The sequence below is a fragment of the Oryctolagus cuniculus genome, chromosome X, assembly GCF_051225735.1.
Source record: "Oryctolagus cuniculus isolate XC-2025 breed Fujian yellow rabbit chromosome X, ASM5122573v1, whole genome shotgun sequence".
Lineage (NCBI taxonomy): Eukaryota > Metazoa > Chordata > Mammalia > Lagomorpha > Leporidae > Oryctolagus > Oryctolagus cuniculus.
The window spans coordinates 3,651,114-3,671,423 of record NC_142888.1 but is presented as its reverse complement, the minus strand read 5'-3'; the positions used below and the strand labels follow the sequence as shown (position 1 = coordinate 3,671,423).

The window sequence follows — 20,310 nt, the reverse complement described above, 5'->3', positions numbered from 1 at the left end:
TGTTGGGGCCATCTAGGGAGTGAAGCAGAGGATGGAAGACCTCTCTCTCTCTCTCTCTCTGTCTCTCTCTGCCTCTGAATGTCTGTAACTTTGCCTTTCAAATTAATAAATAAATCTTAAAAAAAGAAACTTCAATGAAGAAATGTAACTATTGTTCATTTACTAAAATTTTCTGTATTGAATGTGGCTTGCTTTTTGTCTTCATATTCTACTTTTCCTAACATTTTTACTATGGACATTTTTAAACATATAAAACAATAAAGATATTTGTTTAATTGATTCCCATGCATGTGTCAATGGCCTCAACAAATATCAACACAAAGCCAATTCCATTTCACTGACCCCCTTCCCCTGCTGCATGGTGGCAAAGCAATCTTAGATCTCATACTTGATCTGCAAACTTTAGCATGCATTTCCAAGAGATATGGGCACCACCCTTTCAAAATAAAATTATACCATCAGCACCACTATCAGAAGTAAATAACTCTTTAACATCATCTAATACTCACTGGGTGTTCACCTTTTCTTGAATTGTCCCACTTATGCCTTTTTACCGTTAACTTCTTTAAATCGGGATCTGAACAATGTAAGTTGCATGTGGATGACATCTCTTACAACTGTTACTCTGTAGTCATTCCAGCTCCCTCTTTTTTCCCTTACTGGATGAGAGGAACTTGTTTAATGTCTTGCTAAATGTGATAGCTTCATCTTAGTATTAGCCAAACCTAAAGACAAAATAAGTATTTGTGGTAAGGCTTTTTGATTATGAAACTGGATTTAATTTCACATTTCAAAGTCTCCTTGATAACTGAATCTTTGGCAGCTCTTATTAGAATGCTTTTGTTTTCATTTGAATCATGGTTGTTGTAAAGCTCAGATGAGCTCTCCCATCTTCTGGCTATTCCCTCGAGTTTACATTGTTAGTCTTCCATGCTCAGTTTCCTTGCAATATCCTTTAAAAAATCACCTGTTCAGCTTTTGGAAAATAACATTGTATATGTCTTAAATCATGTTTCTTATTTTGTTTTTACCTTTTTTTTTAAATATTTATTTTATTTATTTGAAAGAGTTACAGACAGAGATAGAGAGAGGTCTTCCATCCGCTGGTTCACTCCCTAGATGGCCACAATGGCTGGAGCTGCACCGATCTGAAGCCAGGAGCCAGGAGCTTCTTCCCGGTCTCCCATGCAGGTGCAGGGGCCCAAGGACTTGGACCATCTTCTACTGCTCTCCCAGGCCATAGCAGAGAGCTGTATCAGAAGAGGAGCAGCCGGGACTACAACCGGTGCCCATATGGGATGCCGGCGCTTCAAGCCAGGGCTTTAACCCACTGCACCACAGCGCCAGCCCCTTGTTTTTACCTTTTAACATCTATGACATTTGTTTTGATAATTATAATTGATGGTGATGGTGGAGTAGTCTGAATCTTCCTTATTTAGTTCATAAATATTGGTGCATTTTACTAGCAAAGGGGTCTTAGCTTTTATCAAATACTCTGTTTTAAGGGCTGGTGCTGTGGTACAGCAGTTTAAGCCTCTGCCTGTAACACTGGCATTCCATATGGGCGCTGGTTGAGACCTGGCTGCTCTACTTCTGATCCAGCTCCCTGCTTGTGGCCTGGGAAAGCAGAAGAGGATGGCCCAAGTGCTTGGGCCCCTGCATCCATGTGGGAGAGCCAGAAGAAGCTCCTGACTCCTGGCTTCGGTCTGGCCCAGCCCTGGCCATTGTGGTCATTTGAGGAGTGAACCAGGAATGGAAGATTCTCTTCCTCTTGTCTCTAACTCTGTCTTTCAAATAAATAAAAAAGAGAAAATCTTCAAAAAAATAAATACTCTGGTTTATTTCAACTCGATCATATAAAAGCCCCTCTCTATGGAAATTCTCTTCCCTTGAAACAGTGGATAATCTATATGGGAAAGATATTCTGAGAGTGGTGAAGTCAGGTTCTGGCTAGGAATACACAAGCCAACCTAAGTCTTCAGAATGACCAGAAGTTTTTACAGCTGCTTAAAGGCCAGGGCCCAAGGTGAAGAAGTTTCTAGAAATCCTGGAGTGCAAGGGTTGCAGGGAAGCTCCCCCAGTGGTCTTGGCTGACTGCACAACTGAAGTGTGTGAATCTCAAGATGACATCCAGAGGCTTCTGGCAAACCCCATCTCTGCCTTTCATGCATGCTCTAAGGCCTGTGTTGTGTAGCTAGCTGCAGGACATTTTGTCTTTCTTACCTTCCTCCTTCCAAAATCATGCTGAGTACCTCTTGTGGCAGAATCTGAGAACACAATTCTATTAGCAAAGGAGTGCGGGAAATGCCACTTGCAGGCTTCATGCCTCTAAAGACAATGGGGAACTTGGAAAGACTGGGATGGCAGCACTATCAATGATGTCCAGCTCTTCAGAACAATATATGTTTGTGGATCTGTACATTAACTGTAGAAGTTTGATTCCTCTCACCTTATGGGGATATAAAAGGAAGGGACAATGTATCTGTCCTGCTCCCTGTGGACTGACTTCTGCAGCTCTGGGACCATACTATGCACACCGCCTGGCACCAGTGGTCTTTGAACATAAGACCCTCCAAAGGTAGATGGAGGAGTGAGGCCAGAGGTAGAGGTTGTAACCCTGCCCTGACCGCCCCGGCTCTGAGGGATTATTTCCACAACTGAATGTGCCTAAGTGCTTTGGTTCTTTGGCCGAAGAGCAGGAAACACAATTGCTGATGCATTGTGACACATCACTTCTTGTAACTTGGGGCTATGTCTCAAGCATTCTGAGGGTCTCCTTTCCATTAATGTTGGTTCACACCAATTACATTTGAGGCAGCTCAAGGGGAAGAGTTGAGTCCCTTTTTCTTAAGGATCTATCCTCAGCACTGAGTTTCCCTAAAGTCACAAGGCAAGCCCACAACACTAGTGCTGCCTTGTGGACAGCAGATAGAGTGGCCAAGCGCAAGCTGAGTATGTGCTTAATATGGAGAGGCACTTCCTGGGTTCAATTCCTTTATCTGCTAAACAAAATAGGGCAAACAACAGTGAAATAGAGGAAAGGAACTAACTGCCATGCATTGTCGCTCCCCCTCTTCGCGGAGGAACGACACAGGACCCTGCGCTGTTCTTTCGTCTGCTCGGCCCTTCCCGGGTTTGCTGCTGGTCCTTCCCGGGTTGGCTGCCATCCCTCCCACCTCCGTGGAAGGGCGGTTCCCCCTGCCACTTTCCCCACTTCCGCGGGGGAGCGGCACACCGCCGGCCGGCTCTCTCGGGGGCTGCTCAGATGTTATCCGGATGTTCCCTTTAGATGTTCCTGGTGCATGTTGTCTCTCTCCTCCTTTATAGTCCTCTTCCACCAATTCCAACTCTGCTACCCACACACTGAGTACGCTGCTCTCCTCCAATCAGGAGCAGGATCAGCTCCTGCAGGTTATTGGTCGAACTGGAGGCAGCTGTGTAAAAGTTGTTTACTCCTCTCCCAGCGCCATATTGTGGGAGAGCAGATGCACAGAATAAGTCTTAATTCCAGTAACTTAGTCTAGTCCGAGTTGCTCCCCACAATGCATTGCAAAGGTGGGCCCTGTTCGTACGTCCTGTCTATCCTGGAGCCCTCGTCTGCAGCAGCCTCAGAGGACGTTGTAAGCAAGTGCCAGCATCAGGCTGTAGAAAGAATCTGGCAACTCAAACCTACTTCATTTACTCAGGCAGTGGTGAGGACTGTCCCTTCTGTAGCTTGAAAAAAACAGGGCCTTCCCTTCCAATTCTACTGTTAACTTGTCACAGAATTTACCTTTTAATTTCATGTACTACGGAAGGGCACGGCATTATTATCCTTCCAGAGAGTGGCCTGGGTATCAAAGTCTGCGAAATCACATTACTGTAAGACATCACGACGACGCCAAGTCACGCAGACCAAAGCCCAAAACAAACACTAGATGTGCCCAGAAGGTCCTGGAGCTCAAGCTGTAGACTTCTGTGGGTGACAGAGGGCCAAGGGATGCACTGAGAGGCAACTAAGAGAAAAGATCATTCTGAAAGTCTGCAAAATCCTCAGAAGGACAATAGAGCCGACAGGATAGTGTCTGGACTAAAAATTTATGAAACAGGCAATAAAAGGGTGTGGTATCACTCAACTCTGATTACTCCAGTTGACAGCCTTGTCGCAGCCCACTGAGCATCATCCCTGGAGCCTCCAGCCGGGCTCCATCGTCTCCAGTGAACTAGAGGAGATGCCACAGAGAAGCAAGGCTGTAACCCTGATCCTCTCAGGGGATCCTGCTGTGGAAGCTGTGTCATCTGAGGTGACGGCAGGTGTATTGGGGGATGGCTTCTGGTCACCCATGGTAAAGAGCAGCCAGCGTTGCCAGCCAGATGCACAAACTCAGGTGGGATGAGGAATCGGGTGTGTGTGTGGGGGTGGTGGGCACAGGCATTTTCTAGCATATTTGCATAATTGACAATATTGTAAGTACCAAAGTTTTTGAGCACAAAGCTCATGGATTTAATTCCTTACAAGCTCCAAGGCCCCTTTGAGAGATCAGCCCTTTGCTTCCAGGCATCTGGGAGTACAATCAAAAACCTGCATTTGGACATAAAAATGCTAAATACTTGCTAGAATTGCTTTGTTCAACTTTTAACAAATTTATGCATTAACGCAAGAGAGTGAAATGAAATCTGAGGCCTTGACAGTAACTTTTGTGGTTAACTTTATTATATTTTAAAATCCAAAAATTGGAAGATGGTACCTAATACAAACACCTGAGGAATATTCAGCTGGGCACAGCATCTTCATCAAAACAATCTGAACAAAGATAAAATACAAGAAAAAGCTACTCATATACAAGAGCTAGCAGATGAATTCATTCTTTAAATAGTTGCATTCATGTATAAAATACATTTGGTTTCTATAAAGAAAATTTATATTCTTTCCCCTGGTAAACATTTTACTGGCATTTGTAACAGAAGTTTAATACCATTTGCACCAAATTCTCATAGCTTATAAACATTACACCTATAGTTAAACGATGTAATAACAAGAGATAATAGGCTAAGCACAAAGCAATAATGAGTAATAACTAAATAATACTGTTGACTATGTTCCTCTTTGAAGTCCTAACTTATTAAATAAAGCCCAAAGCAGGAAGTGAAAAACTAGGAGGAAGCAGAGACGTGCTGGGGACAGCAGATGTTGCACACGTATTTTACAGAATAAAAACCTCTCACTGATACATAGTGCTTCCTTACTTCTGTGGCAGTGCAAAGTGCCATTTTCAATGGTAAAAGATTTACTTGTGTGCATACGTCAAATATAGAATAAGATATAAATATGAAGCAGTACTCACATGAAGAACACACACATATGATAAAACATACACCTTTTAAAATTCTGGACATATACAGGTATCTTCAGAGAGAGATCTGAACAATGTTAAACGTCCAAGTTTGGTAATATGGCAATTTTAAAACATGTACTTTCTTTGAAAGAAAAATGTAGTCAGACTCCATCCAAATCCCCTTACAGTGCAATGTCTCTTGCATAAAACAACCATTCTATCTATAAGCTATCCAAAAGTGGAAGAATATTTCACAAAACTCTATGTACTCTTTTCTCTAAATCTTAATTTAAATTTAATTCATTTTCCCCCTAAATCTTAATTAAAACATAGATAATTAATAATAGAAAGGAAAGTAACTTCAATGACTATTTCTGGAAACTTGTAGAATATGAAGAGCAAACTGCAGAATAAGTCAGATAAAATATCAGTATCAATAAAGTTGTCAGTCCCCGATATTTCCTCTTTAGCTGTTTTGGTTCTGTGTATAAGGATGAACCAAAACGGAATAGTTTTTGCTGTTCCATGAATAAAGTATATTTGTAAACTACTCAGTGAAAATAATAAAAAGACAAAGAATGAACTTCCTATTTGAATATGCAGAAACTAACATGCTAAGTGGCTTTTAAATTAGACTATAACATATTTCTGAAATTCTGGCTATAATATGGATATATTTTTAGAGAAACCTTCTATGAAACAAAACTAAGGGCAGAAAAATGATTTTACTTCAAGAAAGAACTGGTAAGCCCAAATGTATAAACCAATATACATTTTTTTCAAATCTTGCTGCATTTTTCTTCTTTAAGCTTTTCAATGCTGTGGCATAGCTTCACGGCCAGGCCCAGCTTCAGCCCCATGTGCTTGATCAGCATGTCACTCGAGAGGAGCAGCAGAGCCTTCCCGTCGATTTCCTGCAGAGAGGAGACTTACAGAAATTAATGATATTTTCATATTTTATCAGAACAGTTATTTCTTTATATTAAAGGACCTGTGAAACAAACTCGAGAGCAGATAATTCCATATACACAAGTGTTCCCTAAATAAGCATCTATTTTAATGAAAATGATTCAAATATAATTTATACACTGAAATACCAGTTGATAATTTATCAATTCATTGCATATTTTAAGAAAAAAATTTAATCCAACATCTTAAAAATGCACTACGTCAAACTACCTAGTTCTAAATACTACATGTTTATGACAAATAGAGGAAAATCTATAAACGGTAGAACTGGATTCCAAATGGTCATTAGCTTTCTGCAAAGGGCTGATCATGGGAGACCATCAACATCACTGCAAACCATACGTATGCTATATACTGGTGTCTTTATGATGAAAACCAGTCCATTGTCTAAAGCTAATCAGACACAAATTGTATTACCATACTGAAAATGGCACATCAGGATGTGGTCCAATATCTTACTCGTTAGGACATGCTAAAAAACATGACTTGAGGCTGGCGTTGTGGCTCACTAGGCTAATCCTCCACCTGTGGCACCAGCACCCCATATGGGTGCTGATTGTAGTCCCGGTTGCCCCTCTTCCAGTCCAGCTCTCTGCTGTGGCCTGGGAGTGCAGTGGAGGATGGCCCAAGTGCTTGGGCCCTGCACCCCATGGGAGACCAGGAGGAAGCACCCGGCTCCTGGCTTCGGATTGGCGCAGCGCTGGCCGGAGCAACCATTAGGGGAATGAACCAACGGAAGGAAGACCTTTCTCTCTGTCTCCATAACTCTCTATCTCTCTCTCACTGTCTAACTCTGCCTGTCAAAAAATAAAAAAAAATTAAAAAAATGACTTGATAGTCATAATTCTTGCTTATCTCAATTGACCATCTTACTGCTGAAGCATATTATTTGATTTTCACAAGTTCCAGTTTAAAAATAAAACTTTAATCATGTCTCAGTTTCTGAAAAAGAACTGAAATCCAATGTAATACTACCTTTGTCAGGCACCTTCTATACTGTTTCTATTAAGTAAAACTAGAAATTGAAGAAATTAGAACATATGAAAATTTAGCCAATGAGGTTACTTTGTAAGTGGTCTGGTGATGGCATGAGAGTATCCGCATCAAAAACTGTCAATAACCACAAAAACTTAACTGTATCATGCTAAATGGAATCAGCTGTTGGACTTACTAGGCATGGCAGCAAGAAGGCCACCCTGCAACAGCTTGTGGCCACCCCCTCTACTCATGGTCTTGGGACTGAGCAGGGGAACAGGGAGGATCTCTGCCTCTGTCATCACAAAGGGGTGGCACACCTGGGAGTGGCAATGCTGACTGGTCAGCACGTGAGAGCTTGAGGCCGTCTACCATTGACCCATCCCGTAAGGATCCACTCTCTGGCAAAGTGACCTTTCTCATGTACGGAAAGATGCCTTAATAGGGTTCCTCCACCATCCACACTACTCACTACCCAGATGAGGGCCTGCACAGACAACACTCAAAGGTATTATGGCAGGAAAGGGGGATGAAAAGATGCATTACATGTTGCCTGAAGAGGTCAGCGATGGGAGATATTGCCTGAGAATCTGTTTGTTTCAGGAACATGATCACTTCTTCCACAGACCAGCCTGAAGGTTCATCAGTGAAGTTTGACTTCAAGACACTGTTGTGTGGTTCAATTGGTGAACTTGTAGCTTCAATGGGAGGGAAAAAGACAAGTCATACTTGACCTGATCATTATGCTGAAAGAAGAGATGTTAGTAGAGAGTAATGGTGTCATTCTTGGAACCTTCTCTTAAGCACCCAAGCAAACAGTCAAGACTCCAACTGGGAAATCTAGTACAAGTCTAAATAAAGGTGATCTGAGGATAAGTGTATAAGAGTATCCCCTCTCACCCCTCCTGCCAAAAAAAAGCAGCTTCAGACCCATAAAGCTTCAAGAATCCTAAAACAGATGGAGTAATCCAAGGCCTCTTCAGCCACAAACATAGCAAAAGTTCTGTTACTCAGCTGAAATTAGATTAGACATATCTAAATTATGCTTTTTTATTTTTTTAACTTTTATTTAATGAATATAAATTTCCAAAGTACAGCTTATGGATTACTATGGCTCCCCCCACCCCAACGTTCTATATTTATTTGAGAGGTAGAGTTATAGACATTGAGAGAGAGAGGGAGACAGAAAGAAAGGTCTTCCTTCCACTGGTTCACTCCCCAAATGGCCGCCATGGCCGGCGCCACGCTAATCCGAAGCCACGAGCCAGGTGCTCCTCCCTGATCTCCCATGTGGATGCAGGCGCCCAAGCACTTGGGCCATCCTTCACTGCCCTCCAAGGCCACAGCAGAGAGCTGGACTAGAAGAGGAGCAGCCGGGACTAGAACCTGGCGCCCATATGGGATGCCGGCGCTGCAGGCAGAGGATTAACCTAGTGAGCCAGGGCGCTGGCCCCCAGATTCATTTTTCTATCCAAGAACCATTAACACAAATTCGAGTGTGTGTGTGTGTGTATGAGGCAAAGGTATACCCTGTCTCTCCTATCATCTGGGATATGGTCACTCCAGGAATATTTTAAGCTATTTATTTCCAGGGAAAGAGATAAAGAAAAATGGAAGATTAAAAATTTCCCGAGGGCATTATGAGTACCAGGGCAGGAGAGCCAGGCCCATGGGTCTGCACAGTGCCTTGCACATAATGTGCCTTCAAGAACAGTTAGACATCATCATGAATATCACCAAAAAGCAGTGCTCTCAAGAAGAAACAAAGGGCCTCACAGCTTGCCTCCAGGCTGTTGATGGATGCACATTCAAAGCATGCTAATTGTAATGAATGTCATTTGAAACTCACCAAAACCAGGTGGGAAGCAGGCACCTGAAGTGGAAAGTTTAGTCTCCAGAGGAGGTGGCGGAGGCTGGCCAGAGGCCATGATGCTAGGGGGCAGCGCAGAAGCCCGTGTAGAGAAGATACTGGCGATGCTGTGGCTCCCGGGGCTGCCACAGCGGGGAGGAGCAGCAGCAGAAGTGCTCGGTAGGGGCTCATCCGAGAAATATTGCGGGTATGAACGTGGGAAGCGGGAGGGAAATGGACTCTCCCTGAGGACCGGCTCCGGCTCATCGGGCTCCCTGATATATGAGTCGCCCCCGTCATCCAGAGATGGAATGGATGTTGACATACGGAGCTGGGAATCATTTCCCGGCCTTTGCACCGGTAAAGTGGGGCTGTAACTAACAGGGTAAGAGAATGAACCAATAGTCTCCTTCTTCTCCTTTTTCTGAAGCTTCACTCTCTTAAAAAACGGGATAGCGTAACACTTGTAGGCATAGCCACGAGACTTCTGAAATGATACAAACTCAGCATGAATCAGCAGTGAGTAGAAAAAGAAACAAGTAGTAAATGCATTACTATTCACTTTTGCCCACAATACAGCTTCATGTTATTTTTCAAATGCTCTAGGTTGGCTATATGACTTTAATTCCTCTTCAAGCCTATATTTTACCTACAGTTTATACGTGATGATGACCAACATGAAAGCACTCAGCATCACAACTGATGAGGCCTGAACTTAGCATTCTTCCAGCAGAGTTTTTAGGCCCCATCTGCTGCTATAGCAGCTAGAGCTCAGCCTTCCTGATCTCACAGTTACTAGTTCTCTATCCCTTCTAGCTGACTGGCATCTTTAGAAACTGGAGATGCGTCACAGTTGGGAGAAGAGTTTTCCAATACTTACACGACTGCACCAAAACATCCTGGAGCGCCGGCGATGGATTTTTGAGATCTTTCCATGAATGACATCACACTTCTTTTCCAGGCTTTGAATGGCATCATATATAACCTATTATAATACACACTATTAGTAGTTCCTATTTAACAAGCAAAGTGACATGTGACGATAGCACTCTGGCAGACTTTAGCCGCTAGACACGACCAGAGCCCTCAGACCTCTGGTCGGCTGCTTGGTGCCTGGCTGGGGGTGACACAGCACCACACTGGCTGAGAGAAGGACCCCGACTCTCTCCTCCTCGACCCTGTGCAGGCACGGAGAGGAGCCCACGAGCTGGGAAGCGCAGGTGCCACAAGCGCTCCAAAGCACCGCGCTTCTCAGAAGGAAGGGGCGGCTTTAGGAAAGAAATGGGCAAGTCTGCTGAAGGGCCAGAGAGTCACTCGCACATCGTGATTGACGAGCTAGAGACGGGGGAGCCCTGCACCGGAAAGAGCACCCGATGAAGGTGACTTCGGGATTCTGAGCGGTTTTCAATCAGGTGATCGACACCAACCTTGCAAAACCACTGAGCACTGCCCCTCCAGCACCCACCAGGCGTGCGACAGAGAAAAACCCGAGGATTCTTCTTGAAGTACACAAACATCAGGCCAGACAGACACTCAAATAAGAGGCCAGAAACATTTCCTCACTCATTCACTGTAATCAACATTTACTGAGGGCCCAGCCTTGTCAGAACCACTTGGCTTGGTGCTGGGAACAGGGACGATAATCAAAGCCAGCTCCCGTCCCAGAGGAGCTGTCACCTTAGCAGAGGAGAGAGACAAGAAGAGGAGATTTCAACAAAGTGCCAACCGCCGGGAACAATGACTCCCAACGTGTGGTCCCATCCCCTGCAAGCTTGTGAGAAATGCAAACTCTTGGGCCCACTCACACCCACGGATGCAGGAGCCGGGAGAGTGGGGGCAGCGATGTGGGTTTTAACAAGGCCTCTGGGTGACTGTGATGTGTGTGCAAGTGTGAGAGCCACTGGCCTGTGGCACTGAGGGCAGTGGCACGGGTGCTGGGGGACACAACGGGGTTCAGAGGCTAGCGTTCTGCTGCTTACTAGCTGTGTGACCTTGGGCAAGTTGCTCAACTTCTCTGTGATTCAATGCCCTTATGTACAGAATCAGGATGGAAAGAGCTCGTAGGGCTGTCTTGAGGACAAAAGCACCAGGCTCTGGTGTTGTGTTACCACTGACAGTGAGCTATGGCGTGATGACTGACCCAGCGGTGCTCAGCGGTCTGTTATTAGTGCTGTTAAGAGCAGTGCCACGACACGGGGAAGACCAGGAGCCTGAGCTCTCCCATGAGAGTGGGACCTGCCCCAGGCTGGCAGCTGTGGCAGGCTTTTCAGAGAAGGTGATGCCTGAGGTGAGAACTGAAAGATGAGCAGCTGCAGCCATGGAGGCTGCCTGAGCAAGGGGCACAGCAGCCAGGGACAGCCCCTCCCTGCCTCCCAGGGCACCGCTGTGGGGCCTTCCCAGCAGGACAGAGGGAGCCCGGTAAACGCTGTACTGGGTCCCCCTAGTGGCACTGAGAAAGCTCCTGCTAACGTTTTTACTTTTCAAAGCATGTTGGTTCATTTCATTCATGGAACTTTAAAGGCCAGGAACATTTTTTTTAAAATAAATTTTCATTATTTCCTGGGTATGCAGCTCACAAAATCCTTGATAATTATAAACTCTGCCAGAAAGCTAGTTTATGAACCACTTAAAACCATGCAAAATATACTCGTTAAAGGACATGGGCAGCCTGACATTTTGTTTCAGCTGAGGCATCTTGATATACATTCAAGTGCATACTTCATTTTATCCAAATCAGTCAATTTCCTTTAAAGACTTTACAGGGAAAAATACCTCCATATTGACCAGTCTAAATGAAAGAGAAACAGCTTACAATGGATCAGGAATGGGCTTTTGTTTTTCTAAAAAGGGTACAAAATCTCTATATTGCTATATACTCTATATTGCTATATTACATTTTAACCTAGAAACTCAAACTTGTTAAGAATCATCACCATGGGATGGTAACTGTGAATAATCTGACATGGCAAAAGTTCCATTACTTGTTGACTCTTAACATGAAATAAACAGAATTTCCAATTAGGATTCTGCAGCACCGCACTGCAGAGCCCAAGCTTTCTTACCTGGCAATGGCTCAGGACATCCACCATTGTTTTGGGCTGCTCCTTGGGGCTCACTGCCTCAGACATAAAAGCTGGTTCCTGCTGATGTTGTAACAGTAAGTAGTTAATGCTTCACTTCGTAAGAGCCCAAGTGACTACTAGGGAGAAACGTCACTTTGTATTTAGACGTTTCAGTTGTTTTAAGGTTTTATCAACTTTGCAAATGGTTACAGAAGTCTTAATTGAAAGCAGAGGTCAAATAAAAATTCGCATTGGTTTGAGAATGAAAATGACGATTGTCAATTATGAAAAGGGAAAGAACTCATTTTCTCAAAAAGAATCTAGGTTCAGAGTCTTGTACTGAAAATGAGCACAGAACTGCTCTGAATTTCCTCCTATATAAGCCAAAAAGGGGAGGGCAGTAAATAGGCTAGGTCTTCATTGTATAAGGAAAGAAAGCACCCACATTCAGCAGAAGGGATGTGTGTGTGTGTGTGTGTGTGTGTGAGAGAGAGAGAGAGAGAGAGAGAGACACTGTAGAGGTTCTCCGTGGTATATGGCGCATTGAACTCTTTGTCTTTCGCGCATTGAACTCTTTGTCTTTCAAGTGTTCAGTATGGATGTGTTTGGTCACCAGCAGCCAGTACTACTTACATTCTTTACACAGGCAGGGTTTGGTTCAAATGCATAAAGTACAGTGCTATCCTCCTTGTCCATAGCATCACAAGTAGATATTCGTGTCTTTATCTGAGGAAGATGTATTAGTAAATGAATAGGAAAAATGAAAGATGGAATGAAAAGCAAAACTGAAGACTTCAATATAACTTTCAAGAGGCTCCACAGCCTATCAAAGAACCAGTGCTCATTGGAAATGACAGGACGACATGAAAAGATGGACCTGTAACACTGGGCTCTCATTACCCTAACAATTGCCAAGGCCCCATTTCTCACTGAGCTTAAACCCTGATGTGCTTCAGGGCACAAAAGCTAGTCTTCCAGCACCAGAAGTACACTCAAACAAATATTTCTAACCATTAGCAAAGAACTAGATGTTAGGTGGCTTTTGATTTTTAAATAATCCCACAGTGCCACTCTGTGGACAAGATAGGAAACAGTTAAGCAACTATTTTTTTCAATGCATTATTCACCTCCATATCACCTTAAAACATTTTGGGGGGAACTGGTGCTGTGGCACAGCAGGTAAAGCCGCCACCTGCAGTGCTGGCATCCCATATAGGTCTGGTTTAAGTCCCTGTTGTTCCACTTCTGATCCAGCTCTCTGCTATGGCCTGGGAAAGCAATAGAAGATGGCCCAACTGCTTGGGCCCCTGTACCCATGTGGGAGACCTGGAAGAAGCTCTTGGCTCCTGGCTTCGGATCGGCTGTGGCCATTTGGGGAGTGAACCAGCAGATGGAAGACTTCCATCTCTGTCTCTGCCTCTGCCTCTCTGTAACTCTGCTTTCAAATAAATAAATATTTTTTAAAAAGTTTTGGAATAAGAGAAGGTATACATGAGTAAACAGACAGTAAAGGACCACTATATTTCAGTATAATAAACCTATTCTATGAATAAAGTATAAACTCCAGGAAAAATTCTAAAATAAACAAATATGGTAGCTCTGAATGTCTTTATTTCAAAATACAAGACAGAAATAACTGGAATTAGCCTTGCACTGATTAGATAGGCAGAATAATGTGGAATTGGGCTATAGATTGGTACTTGTAAGAGTGTACATGCCCTTGAATACTGCCTCATGCTTGCTAGGTGACTAACAGTACCTCCAAAGAGGAAAACCGTTAGGATTAACAGAAGTGAAGAGAGCTGCCTAGACTACTTAGCTACCATTAATATCCACGGCCTTATTTAAATACATGTGGTTCCTGTTAAGTCAAATTATCTATAGTTTAATAATCTATATTTTGGCTTAACTTTGAAGATTAAGAAATACAACAAAATGGAAAAGCAAAATGGCACAACTGGATTGAAAACCTACTTGGCAGATTCTCATAAAGTCAAATTTATATCAACTCCCCTACCTAGCAATTCAATTTCTAAGAATTTACCCAAAAGAAAAAATGTAAGTATGTGTTCACAAAGAGATATGTGTGTAAATGTTCATACTTTCTACATCACTGACAAAACTCAGGACAAAAAGTTCACTGAAGATCTATGCATTGTACAGTATGAAATGAAGCTTAACTTCGAAAAGGAATACAATAAAAAGAACAAATTTTCAATTTGAAATACAAACCACATCAATTTCACTGTCGCCGCTAGACATCATTTTTGTGCAACAGCAGAGAATCCACTTCCTCTGAGTTGGGCCTAATTATTTTTAAACTCGCTGGAGAATTGATTTGTGAAACTGCCTGGTCACTTAAGACTGGCAAACCTTCTACTCCTGAAAAGCAATGCATACAGAAGTTACTTCACAGCTTACCACCCATGTCACCTTTACACGGACATGCTCTCAGAATGCCACCTCTGATTGGAGTCCTGGGTGGATGTGAGAGTGACAAAACAAGAACGCAGGCACAGCAATTTAGAACAAGTCCTTAAAAACCCAAAGGCTACAGTGCCCGTGACGAGGCATAAGAATCCAGATCAAACACCAACTCGCAGTTGGCAAATGCATGCTCTGCAATGGCCAGCCTACGGGGTAAACGCTGGGTCCGCAGGAACTAGAGGGTGTAGTGGCTAACTAACTCTTTGGGAAAGGAGCTCAGGAGGGCTTTGCACTTAGGAGGCAGTGGGCGTCCCAAATGGGAGCGAGGGCTCTGCTCCAGCTTGGCCCCACTGCTCTGTGGACCGGGCACATCATTAGAAACAGCACCTCCTTGTCTGCCGGGGGTGAGCATCCTGAGCGTACCTCCAAGGCTCATTCCAGCTCTGAAATTATCATTGCCTTATTTGTTGAATTTACATCAGATCCAAAAAATGCGTGTGAAATAGGAGCCCCCCCCCAAAAAAAAAATCCAATTTGACAGTTTGGCTAAGGTCCCAAATCACAGAAATTTGGAATTCAGATGAGGCGTTGGCTGCCACCACATGTCTTACACTGGAGATCTGAATGCTTGTAGTGCAGTGACTCAGGGGGGCACATGCATGAGAAGCTAATTCACTTTGGCCAGCCAGAGCAATATGCAGGGGCACAATTCGGGGATTCAAGTTCCAGCTCTTTCCTGTTTCCCTCGCACTCTACACTGGAGATATTAATCACCAGAGACCCAAATGAAAGAAATCAAAAGGAGCTGGGAGAATTAGCTGTCAAGTTGGATAAATGCAGATCAATGTTATATAAAAGTTTTCAAGTTAACAAAATACCTTCAATTTGAACTGAAACTCAAAGCACATTTTACTTTTAAACTACTTTTTTCTGGTTATAAAACTAATACACACTATGAGTAATTAAATTGTAGTATACACATATGAAGGAAGACTTACAGTGATGAGAACAAACCAACTACTGCTGCACACAGCAAGGAGGATTCTCACAACCACACTTTGAATGAAAATGTTAGGCATAAAAGATAACACATTACTCAACTGCTATAAAGCTCAAAAACAGGTCAAAGTAATCTATGGTTGAATAAATCTTCCCAAATCAATACATTTAGATATACCATGTCCTGTAAATACACTTTAACCAGTCCCCAATTCATGAACATTCAAGTTATCCTTAAAGATTTGCTCTCACAAAAAACACTGCAAAACAGTCTTGCACCTGTGCAAGTGGTTCTCTATGGATAAAATCCTACAAGCAGAAACAATGGGGCGACCAAGTAGAAACAACCGTATCTGCATTTACAGAGTCACCTCTAGCTCTTTTCTACTAAGGAGGGCAGTCAGGGCCAGCCAGGGCCAGCCAGGTGTTCTACAGCACACTGAAGAAGTATCCTGCCGGCCCTGCACATGATTTTAAAACCAGAAACAATAATAAATAATGCCAAACGACCTTTGATATCAGATGATCAAATGATTTTTATCTGTTGATCTACTGACCCAACATATTAATGTCTTTCATAATGTTCTTGGGGTGAGGGACCCTGCTGATCATGGATAGCAGCATTCACTGGTATTTTAGTTAGAAATTGTTTGCATCTCTATCCAATGATCTTCCAGTAGTGACAATGACACATTTCTCACAGTTAATCAACCAATATTGATACATTATTATTAAAATTTGGCATCAAATTCCTATGCAAAATTAATTGGGAAGCCTTCCATTTCTTTCTATATTCTGAAAAAGTTTACATACCACCAGAATTTCTATGGCTTAAAGGTTTGAAAGCAATTTATAAAAAACTGTTTAGGGGGTGGGCATTTGGCCTAGTGGTTAGGTCAGCAGTTGGGATGCTCACATCCCATCCAGATTCTGGCCAGCAGAAGTGATGGCTCTAGTAAGTTGGGCCCCTGCCACCCACATAGGAGACCTGGATGGAGTTTCCGGCTGCTGGCTTCAGCCTGGCCCAGTCCTGGATGTTGTGGTCATCTGGGGAGTGAACCAGTGGACAGGAGTAGAGTCGCTCACTCATTTTCTCTCTCTCAAATAAACATTTTAAACAACAAAATCACCTGGAATCCCTTCTGTAACGACAGCACAATACAATACAAACTGCTATCGTGGCCTGCAAGCTGCTTATGTACGAGGACTCTGCTCACCTTGCAGAGGTCACCTCTTACCACTTGCCCTCTTGCTCAAAGTCTCATATACCTGGACTTTTGCAGACAAAATTTGCCAACTACCATTTACAAGCTCTTATACTCCAACAATTCCCTGCTTGTATCATTCTCAAAACTGTCCAAAAACAAACAAACAAACAAACAAAACAAAACAAAACAAAAAACGTGGCCAAAGACACAGAGCAGTATGCACCGAGTCTCCCCTTGGACTCCCGACATCTGTGCCACATTTGCAAATCAACCCTGATCCTGCACTCTTTGAGCCTCAGCACACACTATCTAGCTGTCTCTCCACTGGGGACAAGGTATTCAACACCAAGGTTTAATTCAAGTTCTACCACCCAAAAGCAAAGACACCCTATCAACCATCTCCCCATCTGGATGTCCCCCAATATGATGAGCGAACTTACAAATTTAATACTTTTAAGGAAAATGTCACAGAGGTCTAGTTACATAAGAGTCAGCATCAAATAGGGTTAAAACCTTAGGCTTGTGTCCAGAATATCTGGGTTTGGTCTCACCTCCCCCACTCATTAGCTGTATGACTTAGGACAACATGCTTAACATGTCTGTGCTTTCATGGTTTTAAAGCCTGTAAAAACCTCACGGAGTTATGAGGACTAAATAATTACATGCTTGGACCAATGAGTGACAGAGATAGCAAGGACATCCACTGTTGGGTGTAGGTATTGAGTAATCACATCTGCCCATCAAAACCATATATCACAGAACACACTGAGAGCACATTTTTAGAGTCATAGCACGTCATTTTCACTCACATTGCACCTGGATATTGGGAAACTAACAAGCTTTTCTTGTAAATAGTTATATCGTTCAAGTACCATGGCATGATGCAGGGAACTGGACTTTTGTCAGAAACACTTGAAATTCGGGTCCAGACTACAAACTTTTCCATTTCAATTTAGGCAGATATTTAACCTGTGTCTCCATCTGCTAACCTATGAGGTGGGAATAATACCTACTTCACAGGGCTGTGCAGGACAAAAGGACATGGGTAAGTACCCAGCAGCCTGCCGATTTCTGTCTTTTCACCTCTTCCCAGAAAGTAAATAATTGCAGATTCTACAACCTTTTCTGAGAGGCTCAACTATGACTGGATTATGCAAAAGTAACAAATTTCATTGTATAAATTCAAAATCCGGCAAAAACGAGTCTATTTAAAATGAGACTCATTCATCTTCGACGATAGCAAACTAAGTTCCGGATAACATAAAAGCAACAAGCCATCTGGTTTAAAACTTGTTTTTTAGACATTAAAGACATTTTAAACACATTTCTTTTTAAGGCAGCTTTTTGCACATCAACAGGTTTGTCACACTTCAGCTAGTAAAGCTATCCACAACTGTGCTACGGTTTATCAGTAAATGTGTAAAATTTCAATTAATTCCTTTAGGTATACACATACTCTCCATGATACACATTTTAACAGATATTATACCATTTGTAAGTTTTCTGAAGGTGACGTACCCAAGGCACAGGCATTGCCTTTGCCATCGACCTACGGCATAGGGCACGGGTCGCCCAGAAGAGGGCTGAGCCCCGCGCCCCTTCGAGGAACACAAGGCGACACCCGGCCGCTCCCGGCAGCCAGACCGCTCCAATGTTTGGAGAAAGCCAAACCGCGCCAACGCGCTGACCAATCCCTTCCTCCACGTTCGGGCAGGACCCGCACACGCGACCGTGCCCTCGTCCGCAGCCGACTCCAGGGACCACCGCGTCGGCCAGAGCGAGGCGCGGAACGCAGCCCACAGCGCCCCGCACCGCTCGGCGCCCGCGGCCGCCCGCCGGAGCCGCGAGGCGCGAAACGACTCTCGCAGGTGCCCCGCGTTCCACCCCGGCCCCGCGCCCAGAAGCGGCTCGCAAAGGCCCGTTCCCTGCGACCCACGATCACTCGGAACCCGGAGAGGGGCAGCCAGGCAGCGAGAGGGAGGGGCGCCACCCTCGCAGCCCCAGCTGCGGCCTTTTCTACCCGCCGAGCCCCGCAGCGGACGGGCCGGGCCCAGGAGCCCGCGCCCAAGGCTCCCCTGCTTTACAGGGGTCCCCGCGTTTTGCAGCATTTCAGGAGAGAACGAGGCTCGAAATATTCGCGCGAATTCCTTCCCAACACCCCTGCATCTTCATCTACAGGAAAACAGCGAGAGCGCAGGAGGGTCCCGCAAAACGGTCGTCGAAGAACAGAATTCAAACAAACGCGTGCTTACTCCGACGCGAGAAAGACTACTGAAGCCCAGACTTAGGGTTTTTTTTTCCATAGCGGGCATTTCAATGAACTTTTGGAAGATTCCTCAAAGGCATGAATTCAGAAAACGGTGCACCGAAATCAAACGACTTCAATTCGGTACCCCACAAACTTTCCGACGCACCCCCGTCCTGTCTGTGCTAGCTCAACTGCTAACCAACAAGGCTTCGAAATGTGCAGCTCAGTCCCAAAACACGTTCTATAGATCAACTGCTGAGTTTCCTAACTCTTTTAACTGAAAACTCTAAAAGTCCGAGAGTCTAGGTCCTTCCTCAACCCCCACTCACCTCCAGCAAGGAAGAGAAAGGTTGAAAAGGAATCAGAAAATCCACATCGGGTGCCTAAGGGGCCAAATCTCGAAAGCCCACACGTCCTGGGACCCACCTAAATCACCCCCGACCGTGGCGTTGCTTAAATTTGCGGCCGCAGCCAAGCAAATCCTTTCTCTCCCTTCGGAGCACAAACTCTCCTCTGGCAGGGCCCCCGCTGTTAAGCCACGTTGCTTAACAGGGCACACTCGGTACAGTGAGAAAAGAAAGTTCAGGAAAGGAAAAAATAATCCATCTGCACAGACCTGCTCTAGGCCTGCCACGCTGCCCGCCCGCCGACGCAGAGAAACCGCTCCGGCTGGCCGTGCCTCCCGCTTTGACGACCGTTAGGACTGCCGGAAGATTTCTAACGGTCCTCGTCCCGGAAACGCGGTTGACCTCGCGACTCAACGCCTGCCCACGTGCATCCGGTAGCGCCAACCACTCAGGAGTTAGCACGTGCGTGGCCAGGGATGGCGACGACTCCGCTGACCAATCAGCGGCCACCTACAGGCACGCGCTGGTCGTTTGGCCAATCCCGCGGGCGCCCAGAGACCAGTAGCAGGGGGCGTTTCCAGACAACAGTGGGCGGGGCCTTGCCTGTTGGGAGGCGGGGCTTGGCCGCTGAATGCTTGTCTGTTACGTAAGATATCATATTTCAGTTTATCATGGCGGCTGGAGCGGTGAGATGCGAGTGTCTCAAGGGCAGAGGCTTCTGCGGCTGCGCATAGTTCCGGCACGCATAGGCCACCCTTCCTGCAGCGGATCAGAGACGCGGCTAGGCAGGGTGAGGCAGCTTGGCGGGTGGCCTCCCCACTTTCGATGTTTGGTTATTTGAAGTGTCATTTAAAATATAACCTTACCCCATTCTCCTCCCGTTACACACCTAGAGATGTCCACATTGCCTT

At 44.6% G+C, this 20,310-nt stretch overlaps 1 protein-coding gene across 9 annotated transcripts; it reads right to left on the bottom strand.

The window, feature by feature from the left end:
• Positions 1–4,671: 4,671 nt before the first annotated feature.
• On the bottom strand, positions 4,672–19,857 carry SCML1 (Scm polycomb group protein like 1). Of its 9 annotated transcripts, none has more exons than XM_070067363.2 (8): positions 19,669–19,857; positions 14,403–14,552; positions 12,804–12,896; positions 12,171–12,251; positions 9,989–10,093; positions 9,109–9,595; positions 7,806–7,957; positions 4,672–6,229 (listed from the first exon to the last, which is right to left on the bottom strand). In XM_070067363.2, exons 2-8 carry the CDS (start codon positions 14,433–14,435, stop codon positions 6,095–6,097), a joined length of 1,086 nt encoding a protein of 361 aa, XP_069923464.1. In that variant the 5' UTR covers positions 14,436–14,552; positions 19,669–19,857; the 3' UTR covers positions 4,672–6,094. The 9 variants fall into 9 exon arrangements, with proteins under 9 accessions (XP_069923464.1, XP_069923465.1, XP_069923466.1 ...); XM_070067364.2 differs by having other exon boundaries at positions 9,109–9,592; XM_070067365.2 differs by having other exon boundaries at positions 12,171–12,248.
• Positions 19,858–20,310: the final 453 nt, after the last annotated feature.

Bases quoted from the DNA above. Each gene is read 5' to 3' on its own strand.
- SCML1 (XM_070067363.2), bottom strand. From the start codon at position 14,435: ATGATGTCTAGCGGCGACAGTGAAATTGATGTG. The intron at 12,897-14,402 runs GTTTGTATTTCA...CATCTTCCTCAG, and splicing joins GCGACAGTGAAATTGATGTG to ATAAAGACACGAATATCTAC. The intron at 6,230-7,805 runs GTAATGCATCTT...TCCTCTCTGCAG, and splicing joins CTGACCTCTTCAGGCAACAT to GAAATCGACGGGAAGGCTCT.